The 20,806-nt window shown below is 41.5% G+C and overlaps 1 protein-coding gene across 3 annotated transcripts in view; it reads left to right on the forward strand.

Annotated features, from left to right (window-relative positions):
* Positions 1 to 20,806, forward strand: part of SYT1 (synaptotagmin 1) — a 1,490,427-nt gene that overhangs the window by 664,399 nt on the left and 805,222 nt on the right. For all 3 annotated transcript variants that reach the window (XM_069629284.1, XM_069629282.1, XM_069629283.1), the window contains exon 3: positions 12,916 to 13,100. In XM_069629284.1, the coding sequence (XP_069485385.1) occupies positions 12,916 to 13,100 (185 nt within the window). The remainder of the gene's footprint in view (positions 1 to 12,915; positions 13,101 to 20,806) is intronic.

The raw sequence follows: 20,806 nt of genomic DNA on the forward strand, positions 1-20,806 counted from the left end.
TTCACCTTTTCTATTTCTCATCTATCTCGTTCTGCTTTCTCGTCACTCTTTCCCTCTCTCTCCATCTCTCTCTCTCTCACACACACACACACAGTTTCACCATTTCTCTCTCTCCCACCTTTATCCTCTCCCTTCTCCTCTTCTTCCAAAGTACAATTGCATTCCTATCTGAATCATATAAGCTCTCTTATTGTTATTTTAGTGCAATGACATGTTATTTAAAAAGAATTGGATTATTGTTCTTACTTCTTTTTTCTCCCGTTTACCCTGCCTCAGCCAACATCTATGCCCCCAACTGCCTAAACATCATGGACTGAAAATACACAAATGTATGTCTGTCCTCGCTCTGAAATGCTCAAATATTGCACCACACACAATTTGTTTTTCTGCTGCCATATTGGGCCCGCTACATGTTGTGGTATTTATAGCTACTTCCAAATACGGATATATAATTGATAAGCCCACAGCATCCCATTGCTTTTCCCGTATGTCGCTAATTGAAATCATGTTGTTGCAGAGCGAGTTGCTTCCTGTAATCAGTATGCCATGGAATCACTGGTGCTATGCTGATAGGATGTAGAACATTAAAATGTTAGTTTTATTTAGACTGTCACGGTGTATTTGAGCATTTCAAAGTCTTTATTGTTGTTATGTGCCCAAAATCGGAAAGGTCTGACGAATTTGAAAATCATGTTGAGATTAGTGGTGTTTTGCTACCATTGTAATTTTTGCAATGCATCCTTCGAATGCACACTTAGTTTTGACAACAATTGTAATTGTTAAAGTGCCTTGTCTGATGACATGATGTTTGTGTGTACACCTTTGTTATGCTTGCACTCGAAAGTGACGTGAAAACTTTAATTTATAGTAGGAGTTGATAATTCAGTATGTTCAATTTAGAGATTGGCTCATCGTGAAGAACATTGCAGGTGTATTGTTTTAATGTTGTTTTTTTTTGTATAATAGGGAGTTGTATCTAACTTGTGTATTTCATTCCTTAGTTTGAGAACACTTTTTTAGTTTTAGAATAATGGCTATGCCATCATGGTAACTATGATTATACATGGCTAAGGAGAATTTACATTAATTATGGTATGGAATCTTATGAGCTGGCTAAGGGGAATTTGCATTACTTATGGTATGGAATCTTATGAGCTGGCTAAGGGGAATTTGCATTACTTATGTTATGAAATCTTATGAGCTGGCTAAGGGGAATTTGCATTACTTATGGTATGGAATCTTAGGAGCTGGCAATAGAGAATTGGCATTTGTATGGTATGGAATCTTATGAGCTGGCTAAGGGGAATTTGAATTATGTATGGTATGGAATCTTAGGAGCTGGCAATAGAGAATTGGCATTTGTATGGTATGGAATCGTATGAGCTGGCTAAGGGGAATTTGAATTATGTATGGTATGGAATCTTAGTAGCTGGCAATAGAGAATTGGCATGTGTATGGCATGGAATCTTATGAGCTGGCTAAGGGGAATTTGAATTATGTATGGTATGGAATCTTAATGAGCTGGCAATGGAGAATTTGCACTTTGCATGCTATTGAAACAGATGTTATGACTAAGGAAATTAGCATCATGTATTGTATTGAAGGTTTGCCAAATGTTTCAGTCTGTTATTTCTGTATTTGTCCCAAGAAATATCCATCATAATGAAACCTACTTGTCTTTAGGGGACTGGCTCCCCTATCCGGTTGAAGCCAATATTGATGAGAATCATAGTATGGTATCTCCTACAAGTCGTAATTGGCACTCACAGTCACTGCTGACTGTTCCTTGCTGCGTTTTACTTGCAAATACTGGCATGTTGTGATCAGAGTCGAATTTACAGGCACAGACATCTGGTCATAACTCAAAATCGTTACAATGTGACAATCTGCCATTCATGCACATAGCACACTGTGTTACTGTCAAACAAGTCGAGATTGATCAGCCAAGTCAAGCCTTTTGCCCATGTCCACTAATTGCTTCCTCTTGAGTCCATAATGAGTTGCCTGCTGCCCAGCCAAGTGAACCAGCAAATCATCAAAGAAATGATTATGAAGACTGTTTATGAGGTGTTTAGGGATTTTCCCTTGACGAGACACATGTCTCCTTGTATTGATTATGTTAAAGTGATTTGGCTCAGCACTGAGAAATGTTACTTGATTGAAAGGTAGATAATAATTTTCTGGTTATAAACTTAAGGAGTTCAATTAAAGATGCAAATCAGATTGTACTCGCAAAGCTGTTACACAACTTCTTCTCCAACTGTACTTTTTGTATTTAGTTTACATTATCCTGTTACGCTTTTTGCTGAACAAGTCGATAATCCACAACTCTGTGTTCTTCAAAAAAATATTATAAATGTATAATTTGACTCCACGTGTGATATTGTTGATGACCTCTCATAGGGGCCCTAGAACATATCTAGTGATGGCACATCCTTTTGATAAAACGTAATAAGTAATTGTCACTACATATGTTGGTAATGTGAACAATAAAACACACATGCATGATGTATTATGCTGGCAAATCTTCAATCATCTTACCTTCTTGTCTAAGGGGATTGTGGTCCACACATAAGCGCTTTGGCGTAAAGCGCTATATAAATTCAATAAACATAAACATAAACACCTATTGGATTGTTTTCTTGCTGAAGGCTTGAACAGGCTCCAGAGCACATAAGGAAGCTGAGCGTCCAAAGTCACTTAAGGACCACAACAATGTTCCTAGAGACGTATCTGGCTTGATGAGCCTTTTGTTTCCTGGAGTAGTCTTAGCCATTACAAGTGTTCCCACAAGCTTTAGTTACAATGGGGTTGCAGGGGTATACACCAGATACATGGGATTTCCTTTCACAACATCCAACTCGCACATTTTATATAAAAATCCCAAATTCAGTTCAGTGTGCTTTTTTTGCGATTAGTGGCCTGGTTCAGAATTGTCTTGACACTGATTCATCCAAAGTGGCCATTATAAAATGGTAAACCTCACTGATTTCTTCACATTGCGATGAGTGGACTCAGCCATGGCCACTCCCCATCGCCCAGCACCCATTCTGCTTCTGTGCCTTCACCTTCCTACCTCCCTCAACTGCTTGCCTGCTTCCTCTGACCTAATTCTGATTTTCGTCTTTCACGCCTGTCTCTTGTCCTGCTCTGGCCCCACACACCATCTCTCTTTCTCATGTGCCCCACTCATCTTCCCCCATGCTACTCAATTGGCCTCCAGATTTCTGGATCCCTATTCTCTCTCTGCAGTTCATTTGTTCCACACCCTGTGTATGTTACATTTCAATCTCTCCCCAATTTGCCGCCAGATGCCTCTGATTTACACAAATATGGTCCCAGGATACCATTACTGTAAACACATGAACCCATAAAAGAGAGGATTTGTCTATATCTAATATACCTACAACTTGAACTAATTGAATACAATAGACTACCTTTCCCAATTCTCTATACCTGCAACATTTGCGTATAGAACATTTCAAGCATGTTGCAACCTTCTAGTAAAAGCAGTGAAATGTATTATGGCCACAATTCATTCCAAGAAAAGATGTACCTTTCCATGTCTTGCATTTGAACAATGCTATAATCAACCAAAGGGGAATATTTTATACTATTGAATGCAAAAAACCTATTCTACTGAAATATGTTCCCATATGACCTTGTGAATGTGATCTACACATCACAATGTGCATGTGGCATTTAGTACATATGGTTAAAAACTGGGAAGACCACAAGCCTTGCCTCATAACCTTGCAGAAAACCCATATCAGAAAACAGGATAGACTCAAATTGAGCCAGTACCCCCATATCTTCCAGGCAAATGCTCAAAGGAAAGTAGCGGGGTCACTATTGCCTTCCGGGAGGGGTTCACAGTTCTAATGCTGAATACACAGGCAGACAAAGAGAGGAGATACTTGTTAATTAATGTCAAGTGTGGGGAGATTACATTTACAGTAGCATCAACATATGCCCCAAACTCTGGTTAGGATGGTTTTCTTAGGGCGACTCTCATGGAACTAGAGCTATTTGCCAAGGGTTAAATCCTGCTAATGGGGGACTTCAATCTAGCCTGGTATCCCCAGAGAGATAGAAGCTCCAAAACAGTGTATGGATAATCGACCCCCTCACCGGCACTCAAAGAAAAACTTGTGCTTTTAGTCCCTAATGATATGTGGGCTATACTACGCAGGGGTGATGCAGGCTGCATGTACTATTCACACATACATATCACCTTTACAGGATCAATTACATCTGGGCTTCAATCACACTACTGGGGAACATCAAGAAACTGGACTTACACGAAATCACGATATCTGATCATGCCCCCATCATGGTGACAATAGATGTCCAGCAGAAAAAAACGATCTCTGGAGATGGGGATTTTCAAATGTGATACTTACAGACCCAGTGATGCGGGCAGAGCTAGAGCTCAAAATAAAAGAGTATTTCATGCTCAACAGCTCTCTGGAGGTGGAGGAGGGCATGGTATGGGACACCTTCAAGCCTACATACAGGGGAAATATAACAGCAATTGCGGCCCACCAGCAAAAACAAAGGAGAACCCTAGTGGCAGAACTAGAACAAGAACTGCATCCTGTTCTGTCAAAAATGGAAACCAATTGAGGGGTTAAATCAGAGGCAGATTGGACCTCCAGGAAACGAGGAGAGATGAAAATACTCTGCTGTGGTTGCAGCAAAAGCATTGCCTAAATGCTAACAAAGCAGACCATCTCCTGCCAGATAGCTTTAATGGAAGGAGGCCGCCCAAGTGATCCAAACAATCGCAACCACCAGTGGGATGAAGGTAACAACCACTCTGGAAATTATTGCACAGTTCACATCTTTCCACTCTACGTTATACGAATCTGACTGCCCAACCAAACTCTCGCAAACTTCATATTTGCAGTCAGTGCCGCTGCCCAAGATCTCTCTTGAGGAGCGGGAGGCACAAGAAGCAGACATAACAATAGAAGAAGTGTGACGTGTTATCAGAAATCTACCCCAAAACAAATCCCCAGATCTGGATGGCTTCTCGGACTCCTTTAATAGAGCAATCCAATCAGTCCTAGCCCCCAATTGACCCAATTATACAATTCCTTTGGTCGGAGAGGCCATATCACACTGACAATGGAGGAGGCGAAGTTGGTCCTCTTCCCTAAACGGTCAAAGGACCCAACACTATGTGGGTCATACAGCTGGATTGCCATCAAAACATTGATGCAAAAATGTACACAAACATCCTGGCTGATAAACTGGTTACTATTATGCCAAAGCAAATACACCGGGACCAGGCAGGATTTATAAAGAAAATGGCAGACACATGATAACATCCGGAGAGCTCCTCTCATTGGATGCTGAGGAAGCGTTTGACAGAGTCGAAATGGTCTTTCTTATTTGAAACGAAGGACAAGATGGCGTTCAGACCCGCCTTCATGAACAAAGTCTGAGCAAATTATAAAAATCTGTTGGTCAGACTTTCCATTAACAATCAGTTATCTCAAACGATCCCTTTGACCAGAGGCACTAAACAGTGATGCCTCCTATCACTGTTGTATGCCATACACCTGGAACACTTTTTAGCTAAAATAAGATCTACAGGGCCATTTCGAGGTATCTCCGTCAGGGGGGTAGACCATAATGTAATGGCCTGTGCAGATGACATGCTCCTCACACGGTCAGCCCCCGAGGACTTTCTACCGGAGGTGATCCAGGAGATTTACTATTTCGGGACAGCAGCGGGGCTAAACATTGATATCCAAAATCTTAAACTTGTCACTAGAGGGAGAAGGTCTAAAGCGAGCTAAAGATGTCACACATTTTAGATGAGTCCAGGCGGGTATAACATTGCTGGGGATTACATTAACATGAACATCGGCGGAACTATATAACGCAAATTACATATCTCTATTGGCAATGATTAAGCAGCAACTCCGTACTTGGTGACTATCGGTCTCATGGTTGGGGTGGATCGACACAACTAAGATAGACATTCTGACGAAAGTTCTATATTACTTTCAGGCTCTTCCGATTCCAATCCTGCGCTCCTTCTTCTGCACACTCCATAGATTGATCTCCATAGATGATTTGGAAAAATAAATCCCCATGGGTAGCCTTGCGGATGCTGATGGTCCCCACAAGTGAGGGAGGACTCGGCCTTCCAAACGTTCTAGGATACTTTCCTGCTGCCCAACTTTGGATCATTAACGACTGGTTTTGCCACAAGTTGGACAAACGGTTGGTTCAAATGGACCAAGTAGTGGTAGGGTCTCAGCTTGCAGAAGCCCTCTGGCTGCCTAAAGCAGAGAGGCAGCAAAATAAGCAAAACAGTACAATCACAAAACTAGTCGAAGAGACATGGGATATGTTGGCCTTTCATAACCAAACTACCTCTTTCCCTTCCCCCTTCAATCCAATATTTAGTAACCAGCAATTCAACCCAGGTCTCGCAAAAGGTTCCTTTCCTCTCTGGAAAGTGGCATTCTGTGTAGAAAAGAGGGACATGTTAAAAGGGGATACCATTAAATCGTTTAAGCAATGTAAAAATGACTTTGGTTTGAAATAAAAACATAGATTCCCCAACCCCCAACAAGCAGACAGCCACGAGAACTCTCACACAAGTTGAAAAGTTTCTGGTCTCGGCCCCTGGGGATAAACATCTTATCTCTACCCTCTACAAACTACTGATAGACAATGTCCCCTACAACGCCCTTATGTATCAAAGCAAATGGGGAAACCACACTGGGAGCTTCCATTTCCGAAAACAAATGGGAGAAACTTTGGGCTGACATTCCAAAACATACTTGTGAGATACAAGTCAGAGAATGCTGGTATAAGGAAATGATCCACTGGTACTATACGGTGGAACGCCTACATCGGATAAATCCCAACATCCTCCAGACATGCTAGAGGGACTGTGGGGGCTCGGGAATTGGTTACACATATGGTGGGGCTGCTGAAACTGGAAAAATTCTGGAAGCAAATCAATAATGACATTCAAAGTATATTCAAAGTATATTCGGAACACAAACTAAAAGGGGAGCCAAAGAGAGTCTTCTGTGCTCACCAATGTCTCTTGCGAAATATAAATGTAAAGCTTATACGATCCTGAGCTTAGCTGCACTATTGGTTGTCGCAGAAAAATGGAAATTACCCAAACCCCTCACAAGAATGACTGATTTATCAAGGTTTGGAACATTGTCGCACTAGAGTGGGCCACTTATCTGATACAAGGACCCCAGAATAAATTCACGATGGTATGGTAACTGGTACTTGCTTTTCTACACGACGACTATGGAGAGTCCTACTGTCTGCAGAAATTACGCATCTTGGGCATCAATTGAACAGTACGGCCACATATTATCGGGCTCAGTTAGCACACAGGTCAGGGATGAGGGGGTTTTGGCAGAGAGTTGTTTGGAGGGGGATTTTGTTGAGGGGCGTTGTTTTTTGGGAGGTTTTTGTTATATTAAAATATTAATAACGAGATGTTCAAAAAATAACTAGGACGGTGTAATGTATTGTCATCTGGTGAGGGTGTGGAGGCCATGGCTTTTTTATTTTTATTAAATGATAAAATGATGCAGGTAATCTATCTCAGAAAGTGTTGTCTTCTAATGAGACCCCTCTTTCCTGAAGCTCCAAGCAAAGCATAGTACACATGTGCTCTACTGCACCACTCTATTGATCCGCCGCACCTGCTTTCCAGTGGCACAGAGAAGGTTTAAAGGTCATATGTGCATTCTTTTTTTGTTGAAATTTTTATTTATGATTTTCATATATACATCCGCTACACAGTTTACAAAAGCTTCACTTATACAAACAGAAATGTGCTTAACGCTTCTAATAAATATTATCAAAAAGCACAGTTTAATCTGATTTAACAATTTAAATAATACTAAATAAGGCAACAACATCTTTCAACATGTTCTAATCCATAAGTAGAGAGATATTGTATGAACCCTAAACACACAACTAACACACTAAACAACACAACACTAAACAAAACCACAAAAAACCACACTCACTCATATAGATGATTGAATAGACTCCATGACAAAAGATATAGATCTTCATGTTCCTTATACACCATCAGTGCTTTTTCATATTTAGATAACATTAGCAGTTCTAATAGCCAATCGTCCACAGTAGGTTGCTTTCTAGTTTTCCAGCCTTTCACAATTCATTTTATACCAACCATCAAAGCCTTATCAATCCAGCCATCAAACTCTTACGCAATTAAGCACCACCCATCATGCAGCAATAGAATCAAATGTTCAATTGTTCTTAACAGCTGCCGGGACACCAAAGTACATGAGACAGAGGCTGCATTTAACTTCTGCACCTCTGAACCAAAAACATGATTATTGTGGCCTTATCCGCCTGGTGGCAGGGTACTTGCTAAAAAATAACCCATCCCTGGTTTTGGTGTGGTGACTGATTGTGCACACAATTATTAAAGTCACTTTAAATTGGTATTATGCAAATGTCTACCCTGTGAGCTTGGTCAGCCATGGAAAGGGTATATGAATGCATGGTCCGCCTGCCTGTCTCTGTTCCAGCAAGTGAGACACAAGGCAGGAATGGTGTCTCTTTTTATCCTCTGGAGCATGGGTAACACCTCCCCGAAAGCACAGGAGTTCTCACCAGGAGAGCTCCAGGGAACCATGTTTGAAAGATGCACGCCCATAACAAAGGCGGCAAACCTCACAATAGGGTGTTGCATACCAAAGGGCCCTTGAAACTCCAGGCTTTGAAAGGGGGGTTAGAATAGCTGGAAAGAGCAGAAGGAAACCGAGGAGGGTTTTGCCATCTTCACTGTGGCTGCCAGGATGATGCTAATATATTTGTGGTTGGGAAACGGAGCAGTTCGATCCCTGTCTTTCTGGTCTATGGTCTTTCAGAATGGCTGCATTGGAGAATGGAATTCCCATGAAGATATGGTGGGCACACATTTGTGGGAGAGGACCAGTCATTGAAGGATGGCTCTGAAGGATGAGGAACATTTGAATGATTTAACTTTCCAGCATAATCAGAGCTAGAACAAGTCTGTTTAATTTTATTTGCTGATGCAAGCCCCGAAAGAGTGGTTGCTGAGGATGGTGAATACAAGGGATATTGCACAGGAAGGGCATTGGGGTTATAACTCCATCAAGTCCCATATTAGGCAGCAAAGGTTTAAGCTCCGGAGGAGGGTGAACCCAGTCTTGGTAGAATACATCAGGTAGCTTTCCAGGTCTAGGGTTAGAGGAAGGGAAGGCAGTGCTTGTCATAGACATGGCAGGAACAGTTCACCTTAAAGTAGAGCTGCATATCATCAGCATTCTGACAGATCTTGACATCCAGGTTTCAAACGCAAGCCCTGCAGCAGCTATCAGTGTTGAATAACATTGACCTCAGGTTGCTTGACCAGTATAAATAAAACAACAAATAAAAAATGATAGACACATAACCTATAGAAAAATTCCAAGTCCAAACTCACAAGGAGACTTTTCCCATTTGTGTGAATCAAATACAGAAGTAGTGAGAAAAAGAGCATACATTCACATGCTCTGCCTTCATCCAAATGGGTGGAGGACTAACCCAATTCCACTGCAAACTGGAACTGGAACAATGCAAATGATAATGTATGCACAGTCCAGTGGAATGTCATTGCGTGGAGTGTTCCTCATTTAGAATCCTAAGGATTGTGAGAGACGTTTCTTAGTAAGGGAACCACTGCATGCATATGTAAAGACTGTTGGGCGAACATCTAAGGTGGATCATGTCAAAAAACAAAGTGATCTGAATGTGCATTCTATAATGATTTCCAAAAAATGGTCACCACCCGTGCAAGCGTTTATATTCCTGTGTAATGCTGCACATTTCTTAAGGGGTTGATTTGTTCTGTTCATTCGTTATGTTATACCATTAGATTTGGCTCCACGTTTCTTTTTCTTTCAGTCCTCTTATATTTATGATCTTCCAAATGTTGACTGTCATTGCATAGAACATTCTAGTGAATTCTATTACCACAACACACCTAAAGCACCAGAGGTACATGATCCATGGCTTGTGTATGGCTGCAAAATAGGCAGACTGCTCTGTGGCTATGATTGGACGGCTATTGTCTTGCAACATTTTACTAATTTCTTTTTAATAACCTATTCCTATCCTGTTCTACCTATTAAAATATGTTCCAAAAATTAATGCTATTGTGCTCTGTGATTATGAAGGGAAACTAGCTACCGCTTTTATCACCTACAGGGGCACCCTTCTCCCACAACCACCCTGTTAATCAACCACATAGAAAGGTGGCGCAGGTGGCCTCAATAACACACCAACTCCTAGAGAAAGTTCAGTGTTTATTGAAATGATTAAAACAGGCTCTCTGGGTAATCCCCCTCTCTCTCGTCTAGAGATAACTAGTCATTCCCAAACCCACGTGACCCTTCTCCCCATGTTAGTATCTACTGAATATTAACCCCTACAATCTAAATTCTGCCTGTGTTAGTGTGATCGCCTAAGGCAAATGCCTAATCTATTTAACTCCTTCAGGGGCTTCCTAGGTGTGACATACATTTAGTTGCTGGGTTATTTCTAGGGAAAATGGGGGTTTCTTTCACACACTTGAACCCCACTCAGTCTTTTTCTTCTCACAGCTTAGTATGCATCTCCCTATCTCCTGTTGCCCTCTCTTGTTCTCCTCCTCTTCTCCCTCTGGCTCCACCACTCTTCTCTTCTCTCTCTGATGTATCTCTCTTCAACTAACCACACCCTCTGTTCTTCTCCCCTAATCGCAGTCCTCCAATTCCACCCCCCTGTTCACAATATTACCCGCCCACTAATCTCCTCCCAACACAATACTCCTCCTCTCCGCACATCCACTGCTCTCCCCACTACTACTACTCTCTTCTTCCCACAACACCACTATGCCACCCCCTCTTCCCCAAAATCACCTTATTTTCACTCCCTCAGCCACCCCTCACTCACTCCCTGTTCTACCCCTCTCACCCACACACTTTACATGCACAATCATGAACTTTCCCCAACCAATACCACACCTCTGCAAATCACCTCCACACTCCTTTCCATCCTTCCTCCTTCTGGTCTCTTGGTCTTACACCTCTTCCGACCTCACCCAAACAACCCACACCTTTCTGTTCCCTGTCCTTCCTCTTATCCTCTCCAGTCTGCCCCATTGGTTCTCTCTTTCTGGTTCCCCTATCTATGCTTGCCTGTCCTTCCCTGACCAGACGGGGCAACCAAATGTACAATGAATAAAAGGGAGTGGACGCCCCACCTCTTTTGCTTGTGCAGGTTGCTGTGGATCAGCAACGGCCCCCTCTGAAACAACTAGTCCAGTTTGTGCAATGTCCTGCCAGGACACTTCGTAAATCAGCCTTGCAAGTGCCCGGTCCATCAGTATGGAGGTATGAAATGCCTCTGAATGGATTGAAATGGGGAAAACCCCTGTGTGGGTCACTCTTCAGGATTACCTTATTGAGGGTCGTATAGTCTGGAGTCATTGTTGTTTTTGTTTGTTTTGCGGCTTCGTAGCTTGCAGCTTTCTTTCTCCCTCAGTCCTCACATGTATGGGGTTTTCAACAGTGGTACTACCCATCAACATAAGCACTTAAAGAGGGTAGAGGAACTGGAGTTGTCCCAACAGCCACCTCCCCCAGGGATAGAACTTGCTCTGGCTTCCACCCTGGTAGACCTCGCACCCCAGGCTGATTGAGGCCCCCATCTGCTCTTGACAGGGTCAGGCTATTGACCTTGTCACAATGGAGGTTTGCTGTTGTTGCTGAGTACCCACATTCTTGTGCCTGGGACCTCGGTTGTGAACATGAGAGATCAAGAACCAGTAAACTATTGGAATAAGCTGTTGAAAAACACATCTGTATGAAAGGTTTGCAATGCATACATTGGGCATATCATGAAGTAATGAATACTTCAAATGAGTTCAAATGATTGACGTGTGAACTTCAGCACCACCACAACAATGTGTTTAACCATGTTGCACGCACAAAGGATTGGGGAAACAGTACAGAAAAACTAGGGAACTTACATTGGGATGCTAGCGGGGAAAGGGGAGGTTGACTCTGTTGAGACGGAATGCATTCCTCAAATAATGCATCCCTCACCCATTGGCAAAGTTGCATAATTCACCCATTGCCACTGAACACTCAACTCATTTTATTGTTCACACTGTCTGGCTAACTTTAGAAGAGCCTTTCATGTTCCCAAGAAAAATGTCCAATTTAAGGTGGCAGTCTGTTTGTAATGCATCCTTCACAAATATGCTTACATCTTAATTCTGCATAGGACTCATAGCCTATGATCAGAAACAGCATAGTATACTGGAGGTGTATATTTATGTATTTTGCTGCTGGTGGAACGGTGTAAAAAGTGGGCGCTGTATATATTTGGGAAACGATGAGGTCAGTGGTAGGTAACATTAGCACAAAACAGAAAATCCCCCCTAATAGATTACACAATTACCAATCAGTTCAGTGAACGGCCAGACACTGAGACAGATTTTCCTAAAGCATTTCCTACAGAACAAGACTGGAGAAAAGCTTCCTGAACTGGAGCCTTTCCAGAGTGTTTCTAAAGGAGGTAGTAAATAAGGCAATTTCACTGCAACATAAATGAACCGGCCCATCACCTGAGTGAATGTTTGCTAATGGAATTCAGCAAGCCTTCTTCAGTGCATGCTCGGCTACGCCCTGGCCACCATGAATACAATTCATGACACCATGTCTTGACATTTTGCATCGTTGAAGACTAATGTAATTAAATATGCTTTCACATCCGTGTAATGGCCAGTAATGTGTGTCTGCTGATTTTAAAAGCCCTTGCGCTTCTTTGCAAATGCATTAAGGAAGGCCACCTGAGAGTAACGTTGGCCTGTGTTTATTTCTTGTTTTGCAGTGCCACCCTGGGCCTTAATAGCCATCGCCATCGTAGCAGTTCTTCTCATCCTAACCTGCTGCTTCTGCGTCTGTAAGAAATGTTTGTTCAAAAAGAAGAACAAGAAGAAGGGGAAAGAGAAGGGTGGGAAAAATGCCATGAACATGAAAGATGTCAAAGATTTAGGGAAGAATCTGAAAGATCAGGTAATGTTTGTTTTATCTCTGGTATGTCGTTATGAAGTATCAACAAAATGTAATGAGATGTTGCCTATTGCTTACAGCTACATAGACTATGATAACAGACAAGGTCCTTGTCCTTAAAGTCTCCACATTTCCCATCCTACTTCAACACTATGAGTTCCAATTAGGCTCCAGGTCCCCTATTACCTATTAATGGTCGTTATAGGCTACCCATTTCCCATCTTGACCAACACTGTGCATTCTAGCTGCTATATTATACTCATAGGATATACATTCTTCAGCCGATGGCAGCATCATGGGATCTGCCCTCACTTCAGGCCCTTTACACCATATAGTTCCTCCCAATAGTCCACCCATTGCCCAGCCAACAGCAACACTATGGATTATCCTTAATCTCCAGGGTTAGTATTACATATGCCTGGTCCTCAAAGCCATTGCCCAGCCTATGGCAACACCATGGAATGTCTTCAGACTCCATGGCCTGCACTACATGTGTCTGTTCATTAGAGAATACCCATGTTCATGCCTATTGCAGCACGCAGGGGTTCTGGTCAGAATCCAAGTCCTTTATTACATATAATTGGTTTAAAGAGTCTACCCCATTTCCGAGCCATCAGCAACACTATGGATTCTACTCATGCTCCATGACCTGTATTACATATAAATGGTCCTTATAGTCTACCCAGTTCCCATCCTGCGGCAACACCATGGATTCTGCTCAGGCTCCAGGGCCAATATTGCATGTACTTGCTATAGGACTATTTGAATGTGACACTTTTTTTACTCATACAACCCGTGTGGTCTTCAGAAAGTTGAGCTGAGGATGTAAGTGTCTTTTAATAGGGCTTCGGCGCAGAACGTATATATACCAAAACCAATCAGTTACCTCAGTCCTATATCCTGTCTCATTTCCATGACAATCAATCAAACAGGATTCACAAAGGATAATATGCGTAAAATGGCACCCAGTCTCTTCTTTTTGCTTGGAATTCTGGGACTTGTAGTTTTCCTAAATTTCAAATATATATATATATATATATATATATATATATATATATATATATATATATATATATATATATATATATATATTGTAAAAAGGAAAAAGTAGTTGCACTTCTCCACACGAGGACAGCACTCTTCGCGGTTTGGGATGCCAGCATAAATCTCCAAAAAGTAAATCAATTCACCATTAGCCAAAGGTTTTCATGCCATATCCAGTTTTATTCAAGGCATTAAAATTCATGACGCGTTTCGCAACGCACCCGTTGCTTGCTCACATATACAACAAAATGAAGTTGCAGATTGCTTTTAAATACAAAAGGGCTCGGTCTCTATGGTTCCGCCCTACATATTTTTGGTCCTTCTTCTATTTCCACTCTTGAAATACCCCTTAAACATTCTATGTCAAATGCTGGCGGCCATTTTAGAATGTGTGAGTTTCCATGCATAATGCATTATAACTAGTACTTTACTAAGAACATCACAACTACTTCACAAGGCCGTTTGTTTTGCATACGCAGGTTTCCTTTTCTTTTTTCACCATACTTAAAATATATTAAAATGATGTAAAAATAAAACCTGCTTACTGCATAATTGCATATTATTCCCAATATCAACCTGATTTCACAATCAAATGCTGGCATTATAGAATTAATTAATTAATTAAGTATTGATAGCACATATATATGTAAAGATGTAAATGTTTGTTTGTTCAAAATCTTAAATCTCTGAAAGTTCTTCACTGATTGCTTTGAAATTCTGACATAACGTTGTTTTTGAATAGGCACACGTTTTTATAAACCTACTATACATAGATGCCACACCTGTGACAGATAAAAACATGCTTTTCTGAAAAACAGCGCCATCTGTTGGACGTAAAAGCAACACATGCTATTTTACGATTCCATTTCAATGTTTCCGATTTAGAATGGCTCAAATACGTTCCGAGGAAGCAGCAGAGCGACGTGCAGCGAGTCTTTAGGGTGCACGGTTGCGAGCACAGCAATTGCGTTCTGCAGCTTCAGATCTGCTTCGTTCTCAACAGAATGAACGTGACAGGCTGAGAGTGGCTTAAAGACGTCAACGAGAAACAGCAAATCAGCTTCAAACGTGACTCAGCAATGGAACGATTACAATCAACTTGTATTCCGGTAAAACCCAGCTGATGATTATAGTTTGAGCCGGCATGTTCTCTTCGGCACCTTGACTGAAGTGTGTCCTTATTGCAAGGCTCTGAAATTCAATGGAGAAACGAAAGGAATGTGCTGCGCCTCTGGGAAAATTAAACTGCCTCAACTTGGAGAACCGCCAGAGCCATTAAAAACTACCCACAAGCATTGTCAAATTAAACATATTACAAACGTGCGCTTTCGCTTTTCTTTCTTTTCCATTTAACCAGACTGAGCCACAGCAACACGTGGCCGGGTACAGCTATTGGGAAATAAAGAACTACATATCCCAGAAGCTAAAGGGAAAAAAATAGAACAGGATGCTCCTCTCACAAATGCCCACTATTAACTTGAGCGCTCTCTTGATGCCTGCTTTTTCTCCCACTCTACTACTTTTCTTCATATTTGTCCACAAACCACGTTTCTGTTTACTTATACGGTGGCACAAATAATTGAACATATATCTCCCTGTGGCTCAGACAGGCTCTCTGAATCTCAACATTAGTGCAGTTAATTATCTGGTGCTGTCCCTAATTCTGGCAATACATGATGAAAGACGCAGGCTGAATACCAGTGTGAACGGAAGAACACTCACTGTGATTTTCCGTAACATGTCCCTCTGGTCGTTCAATTTGCTGGTAGTTGAACTACACTTGACCTGCATTGGTTAGATAATAAACGTTCACTTATTTTCAAATATTTGTTGGCCACTGGTGTGCAGGGGTGAAGTCCTAAAAAAAGGGAGGTGGGGGACTCAATGACATACCATTTGAATGTGGCGTCACCAGAAATTGCAATATTAAGGTGCCCTCTGGAAAAAGTGAGGGGACTCCTGAAAACAGTGTGGTGACTCAGTCCACCCACGTGCACCCTTGTATTGCGCCCGGCTGGTGTATTCGAATTGCAGGTGCAACATAGACGTATTAACCTGCACAATACTGTACATTTTTGAGATGGAGAGAGGATTTAGTTCTCTGTCACTGTTGATGTTTCTAGAAAAATCACGGTGGTGAGCAATAGTTCATCCCTAAAAATGACGTATCATTTATTGCGCAGACAATAGAGCTCTTAAAACATGACAAGGACATTTTTGTATTTATTAAAGTGCAGAGTTATTAATCTCACTAAAACGAGCGAGCCACCCCATAAAACAAACACATGCAAATATAAAACATGTTTTCTTATGCTAAACCATTAAGTGTTTATTTTATGGTATCAAACAAATAATGAAATCAACGAGTGTGGCCTTTATTGTGAAAATGCTTGCAGTTCTTTTTTCAATGTGTTCTTTTAATGTCGACTCGTGTTCCTTCTGCCATAGAGCCCTTGATGTTAGTTTTCATACTCAATGTTTCACTGGATTTTGTAATGCATTTCTCGTAACCTGGACAAATGACCATCAACTGTGAGATCATAAATGTGTCCAGCCACGGGGGTGCGTGTATATCAAAGTAGTATGCTGTCACACACCCAGACTTTCATAAATGCTCATGCAAAAAGCTCTTAAAAAGTGACACCAGGCGATCATCTCTCTTGACCTTTCATAAATCTAGCAAATGTGCCTGGCATTAGGAGTCGTAAATGCACCATCCAAGGCTTACATCTCAACACTATATCAAAACGTTGTACATCTCCATTTTGAATTGCTATCATAGCGTGCTGAAGCAATAGTATTATTTAAAATACTTGAAATATTTCAAAAAGCAATGGCAATGCCATGCACCCTCAAAGAAGACCATTAGACCTCACGCTTATTAGATTATGTATATTACATTGTCACACATATCAGAATATGTATTTCCTTTAAGGAATTAGAAATTGCATGGCCTAATGAGTCATACTACGATCATACAGAACAAATATTACAGCTGCAATTGTTTAAAAGTCGTGTTTTTCTAAAAAAAAATCTAAAAACCTCATTGACTGTCTAAAAGTGTAATACTGATGACAATATTCACAAATCATTACCAATTCTGATTTGAATTGGTCTGTTTTATTTGGAATATAGACCCAAATCCTTTATCTATAATTGCATTGGTGGCCCAACCATGGCTGCATACATGGGCCTTTGTTCTGTCCCGCTGAGTCCAATGAGAATAGATCATTATCATAGTGAAACCCAGCCAGGGGTAGAGGAGAAGCATGGGGATAAAGTGGGCTTCATTGCAGGTCTGTCGGTAACCATGCCGGTGCTATCGGCAGGTTGCCGCCGGATCCGTAATTATTAACCGGCGTCTGACTTTCCGGTAACACCGGGGGATTACAACCCCAGCGGTCTGTGGAGTCAGGCGCCGGCAAATTGTAAGTCCTCATTCCCATAGAGTCCTATTAGACTCTATGGGAATGGGAACCACGGAAGAACCGCCATCATTGTTAACGATGACGGTGCTTCTGTGACGGCTTGCCTACCGTGACCGCTGTGCCCGGCAGGGTCACACCTGTCGGGCACAGTGCCTCTGGCAGGCAAACCCATAGTTTTAGTTTAGTTTAGTTTATTTATTTGTAATGTGCGCCAAACCCAAGGGTAACCGGGCGCAGTGAAGAGAATATGCAAAGCTTACAGTGTTACATAGAATTGTGCCGTTCAGAAACAACTGTGCCGGTAAGGGCCTGCAGGAACACACTCCACATACTCACGGGCCAATCAGGAAATACCATGCCCAAAATAATATTCAAAAATGTATTGGGCCTCATTATGAGTACGGCAGTAGGGGGTTAATGGCACCGGTAACTAGGCTGGTGCTGTTAACCCCCTAACGCCGCATTCCGAGGTCCCTTAGAACCTCGGAATGCTATATATATATATATATATATATATAAATATAATATATATATATATATATATAAGGTATAACCGGCTGGTTTTACCAGCCGCCCTTAGCGGTAGCTGCTAAGGGACCAGGGAGCTAATAACGGGCCTGCTATTTGCGGGCCAATTATTGGCTCCTTCCCCATTCCCATTGAGCCCTATGGGGGCACGAATGGGAATGGGGAATAGTTTTCAGAATGGGAATTTACCGGGTCCTAAAAGGTTGGAATGACCCGGTAAGTCCCCATTCCGACTACCCGGACCGGACGCGACTTTGGAGGCAGCCATGGTGCTAATAGCACCATGGCTACCTCCAAACTCGTAATGAGGCCCATTGTTTTGGATTGTGTTATAATAATAATAATTGCTATTATTGTATTTATTGATAGCAGACCTAGCTTGGGTAAGCAACAGAGTGCTTTACCAGTCATGGGGCAAGTGCACAGCGAGGGAAGCAGATGGTGAGGGATCAGTACAAGGGACCGGGCAGCTAACCATGGGGGTGGGGCAATGTGGCAAATTTGGCAGCAAGTCATCTACACGCAACCAGGGATGGACACAGGGGGGCAAGAGAGGGTGTGGACTTAGGTGTTACGGATCACTCAGAATTCATATTGATCTATGCGTCATTCATGTGTTTTGATCATTCAAACGTTATCCTTTTAGTGTTGGGCATCTTTAAAAAAGGTTGCTTCTGTTTAAATCTTTTTTTAAAAGGTTATGATGGTCGTGAAAACAACATGCAGTGCCATACATACTCATACTACTAAATATCATTATGGCTTATGATGTCGAAGGTCATTTCATGTACGTTTCTGATGTGTGTGTGTCGGTGCTTTAATTATACTGTTTTCCCTTTTGTGTCCTCCTTTTCTGTGTTGTGTCTGATGACTGTACTGGATTGTCACTCGTGGTAGGTTTATTTTGACGCTTGCGTACACGTAGTCCATTTCTCTGACAGTCTATTGCGTCTGACGCCCTGGAGCCCTCAGTGGAATTGTAGTCAAAACTATGATACACGTTAGCAGGCTGTACTAAATATATTTAATTCAAGGACAAAAGTGCTTACCCCCAAAACACCAGCTGCTACTTCAAAACCAAGCACATATTACACATGCAAGGCAGCATATATGTCTGTTTCGAGTAATCTAAATGCCCCATGTAGACTGAGGCACCCTTCACTCATGCTGTCCTTGCAAGCTTTTCTGATTCTCCAAGCAGTCAAAAAGATGTAAAGGTATTTGTGCAAGTAACATTTTTTTTCAGGAAGGACTCCATCTTCCACTAGTGGACTCGTACATTACATTGTATAGGATGGACAGAAAGAGTGGAATAGACGGAATGTCTTTGTCCGTGAAACCAAGCTCAGAAAAGGACAAGTAACAAAAAACATGACATATAATAAGCACAAAAAAAACAAAACACACATGTGAAAAAAAACATGGACGCAAGAAAGCATAACAATTAAAGTAAAACAAATATTGAAATTGTATTGTGCCAAAAAAACAAAATAAGAAAATTCCAATGCAGAAAAAGGACAGCAATATACATAACGTGAAAGGCGCAACAAATCTCAGACATTGGACAAAAACCCCGCTATGAACATTTACGGGAGTTATTTGATGTGTTTATTTGAGACTTTAAGAGAGAAACATATGCCAACAGTGTAGTCTTTTAGTGCTGGACAAGACGACACAGAGGAAAAATATGGGACTATATAATAAATAGCCAAGAATTGAATGTTTTACAGGAGATCCTGTGGCCATTAATATTAATATACAAATGCAAATAAATAAATATGTCTATTGTTAGAAGAGAGAGAGTGCCAAAGGCGGGTTGGAAGGGTGTACATCGCAGCTGCCAGCAACTGGCTGACCACATTGATCAGGGGAACAGCTTTCCACATTTTACAGCAGGAGAATTTGGATAGCTACGGAAACAGAGGAGCAGTAACATAGAGGCTGGGGGGGGGGTTAAGAATGCAAGGTGGGTGAATATGGGTATGTCAGTTGGCCCCCATAAAACTATGCCAGGATAAAATGCGACAAGGTGTCTTGTGCAACCATATGTCATGGATCCACCTGCCAGTACAGATAATGTATGTCTCCTGGCTATGGCCTTATTAGCACAACTATATTCTAAACCAATCAGAATGTTCAGAGTGCAGTCAATAACTACAGGTATTGGCTGCATTCTGAACATTATTAAATCAGGCAGGGAAAAACAATGAAATGTCCAGGCAAGGTTTCTTTCAACAAGACAATCCATTTCCAGCAGGATCTTTTTTTACAACAGAGATAAAGCTACAACAGGGGAATAGGCTTTTCACTTTCTTCTCGATAAACTGTTTACTTTTACACAATGCCTAATGCGATGCACATGTTAAACCAACTCCAGTGTAACCAAGTTTGCAATCAAAATACTTAACTAATTAAGTCAACCTTGTTACTTAAACACTACAAAATCAAACCACATTTAGTTACCTAGTCTGTCTATTTACTGTACCCATTTTTGAAGTCACATTTTTACTTTGACAATACAACTCCAAAACATGTTTTGCTACTACCACTATGTTCTAAGACCCTTATAGATCTTCAGAGAGGTTTTTTTTTTTTGCTTGGCCGCGACTCTGGTCTACAGGGCTATATTATGGTGAAATATGTGGGTTAACAAAAATAAGCCATTGCAGTGTGTGTCAGTGCAGCAATTTAAATGCTGGACAGAGTTTA

The sequence above is a fragment of the Ambystoma mexicanum genome, chromosome 12 (genome assembly GCF_040938575.1).
Source record: "Ambystoma mexicanum isolate Mex_15411 chromosome 12, UKY_AmexF1_1, whole genome shotgun sequence".
Taxonomy (NCBI): Eukaryota; Metazoa; Chordata; class Amphibia; order Caudata; family Ambystomatidae; genus Ambystoma; species Ambystoma mexicanum.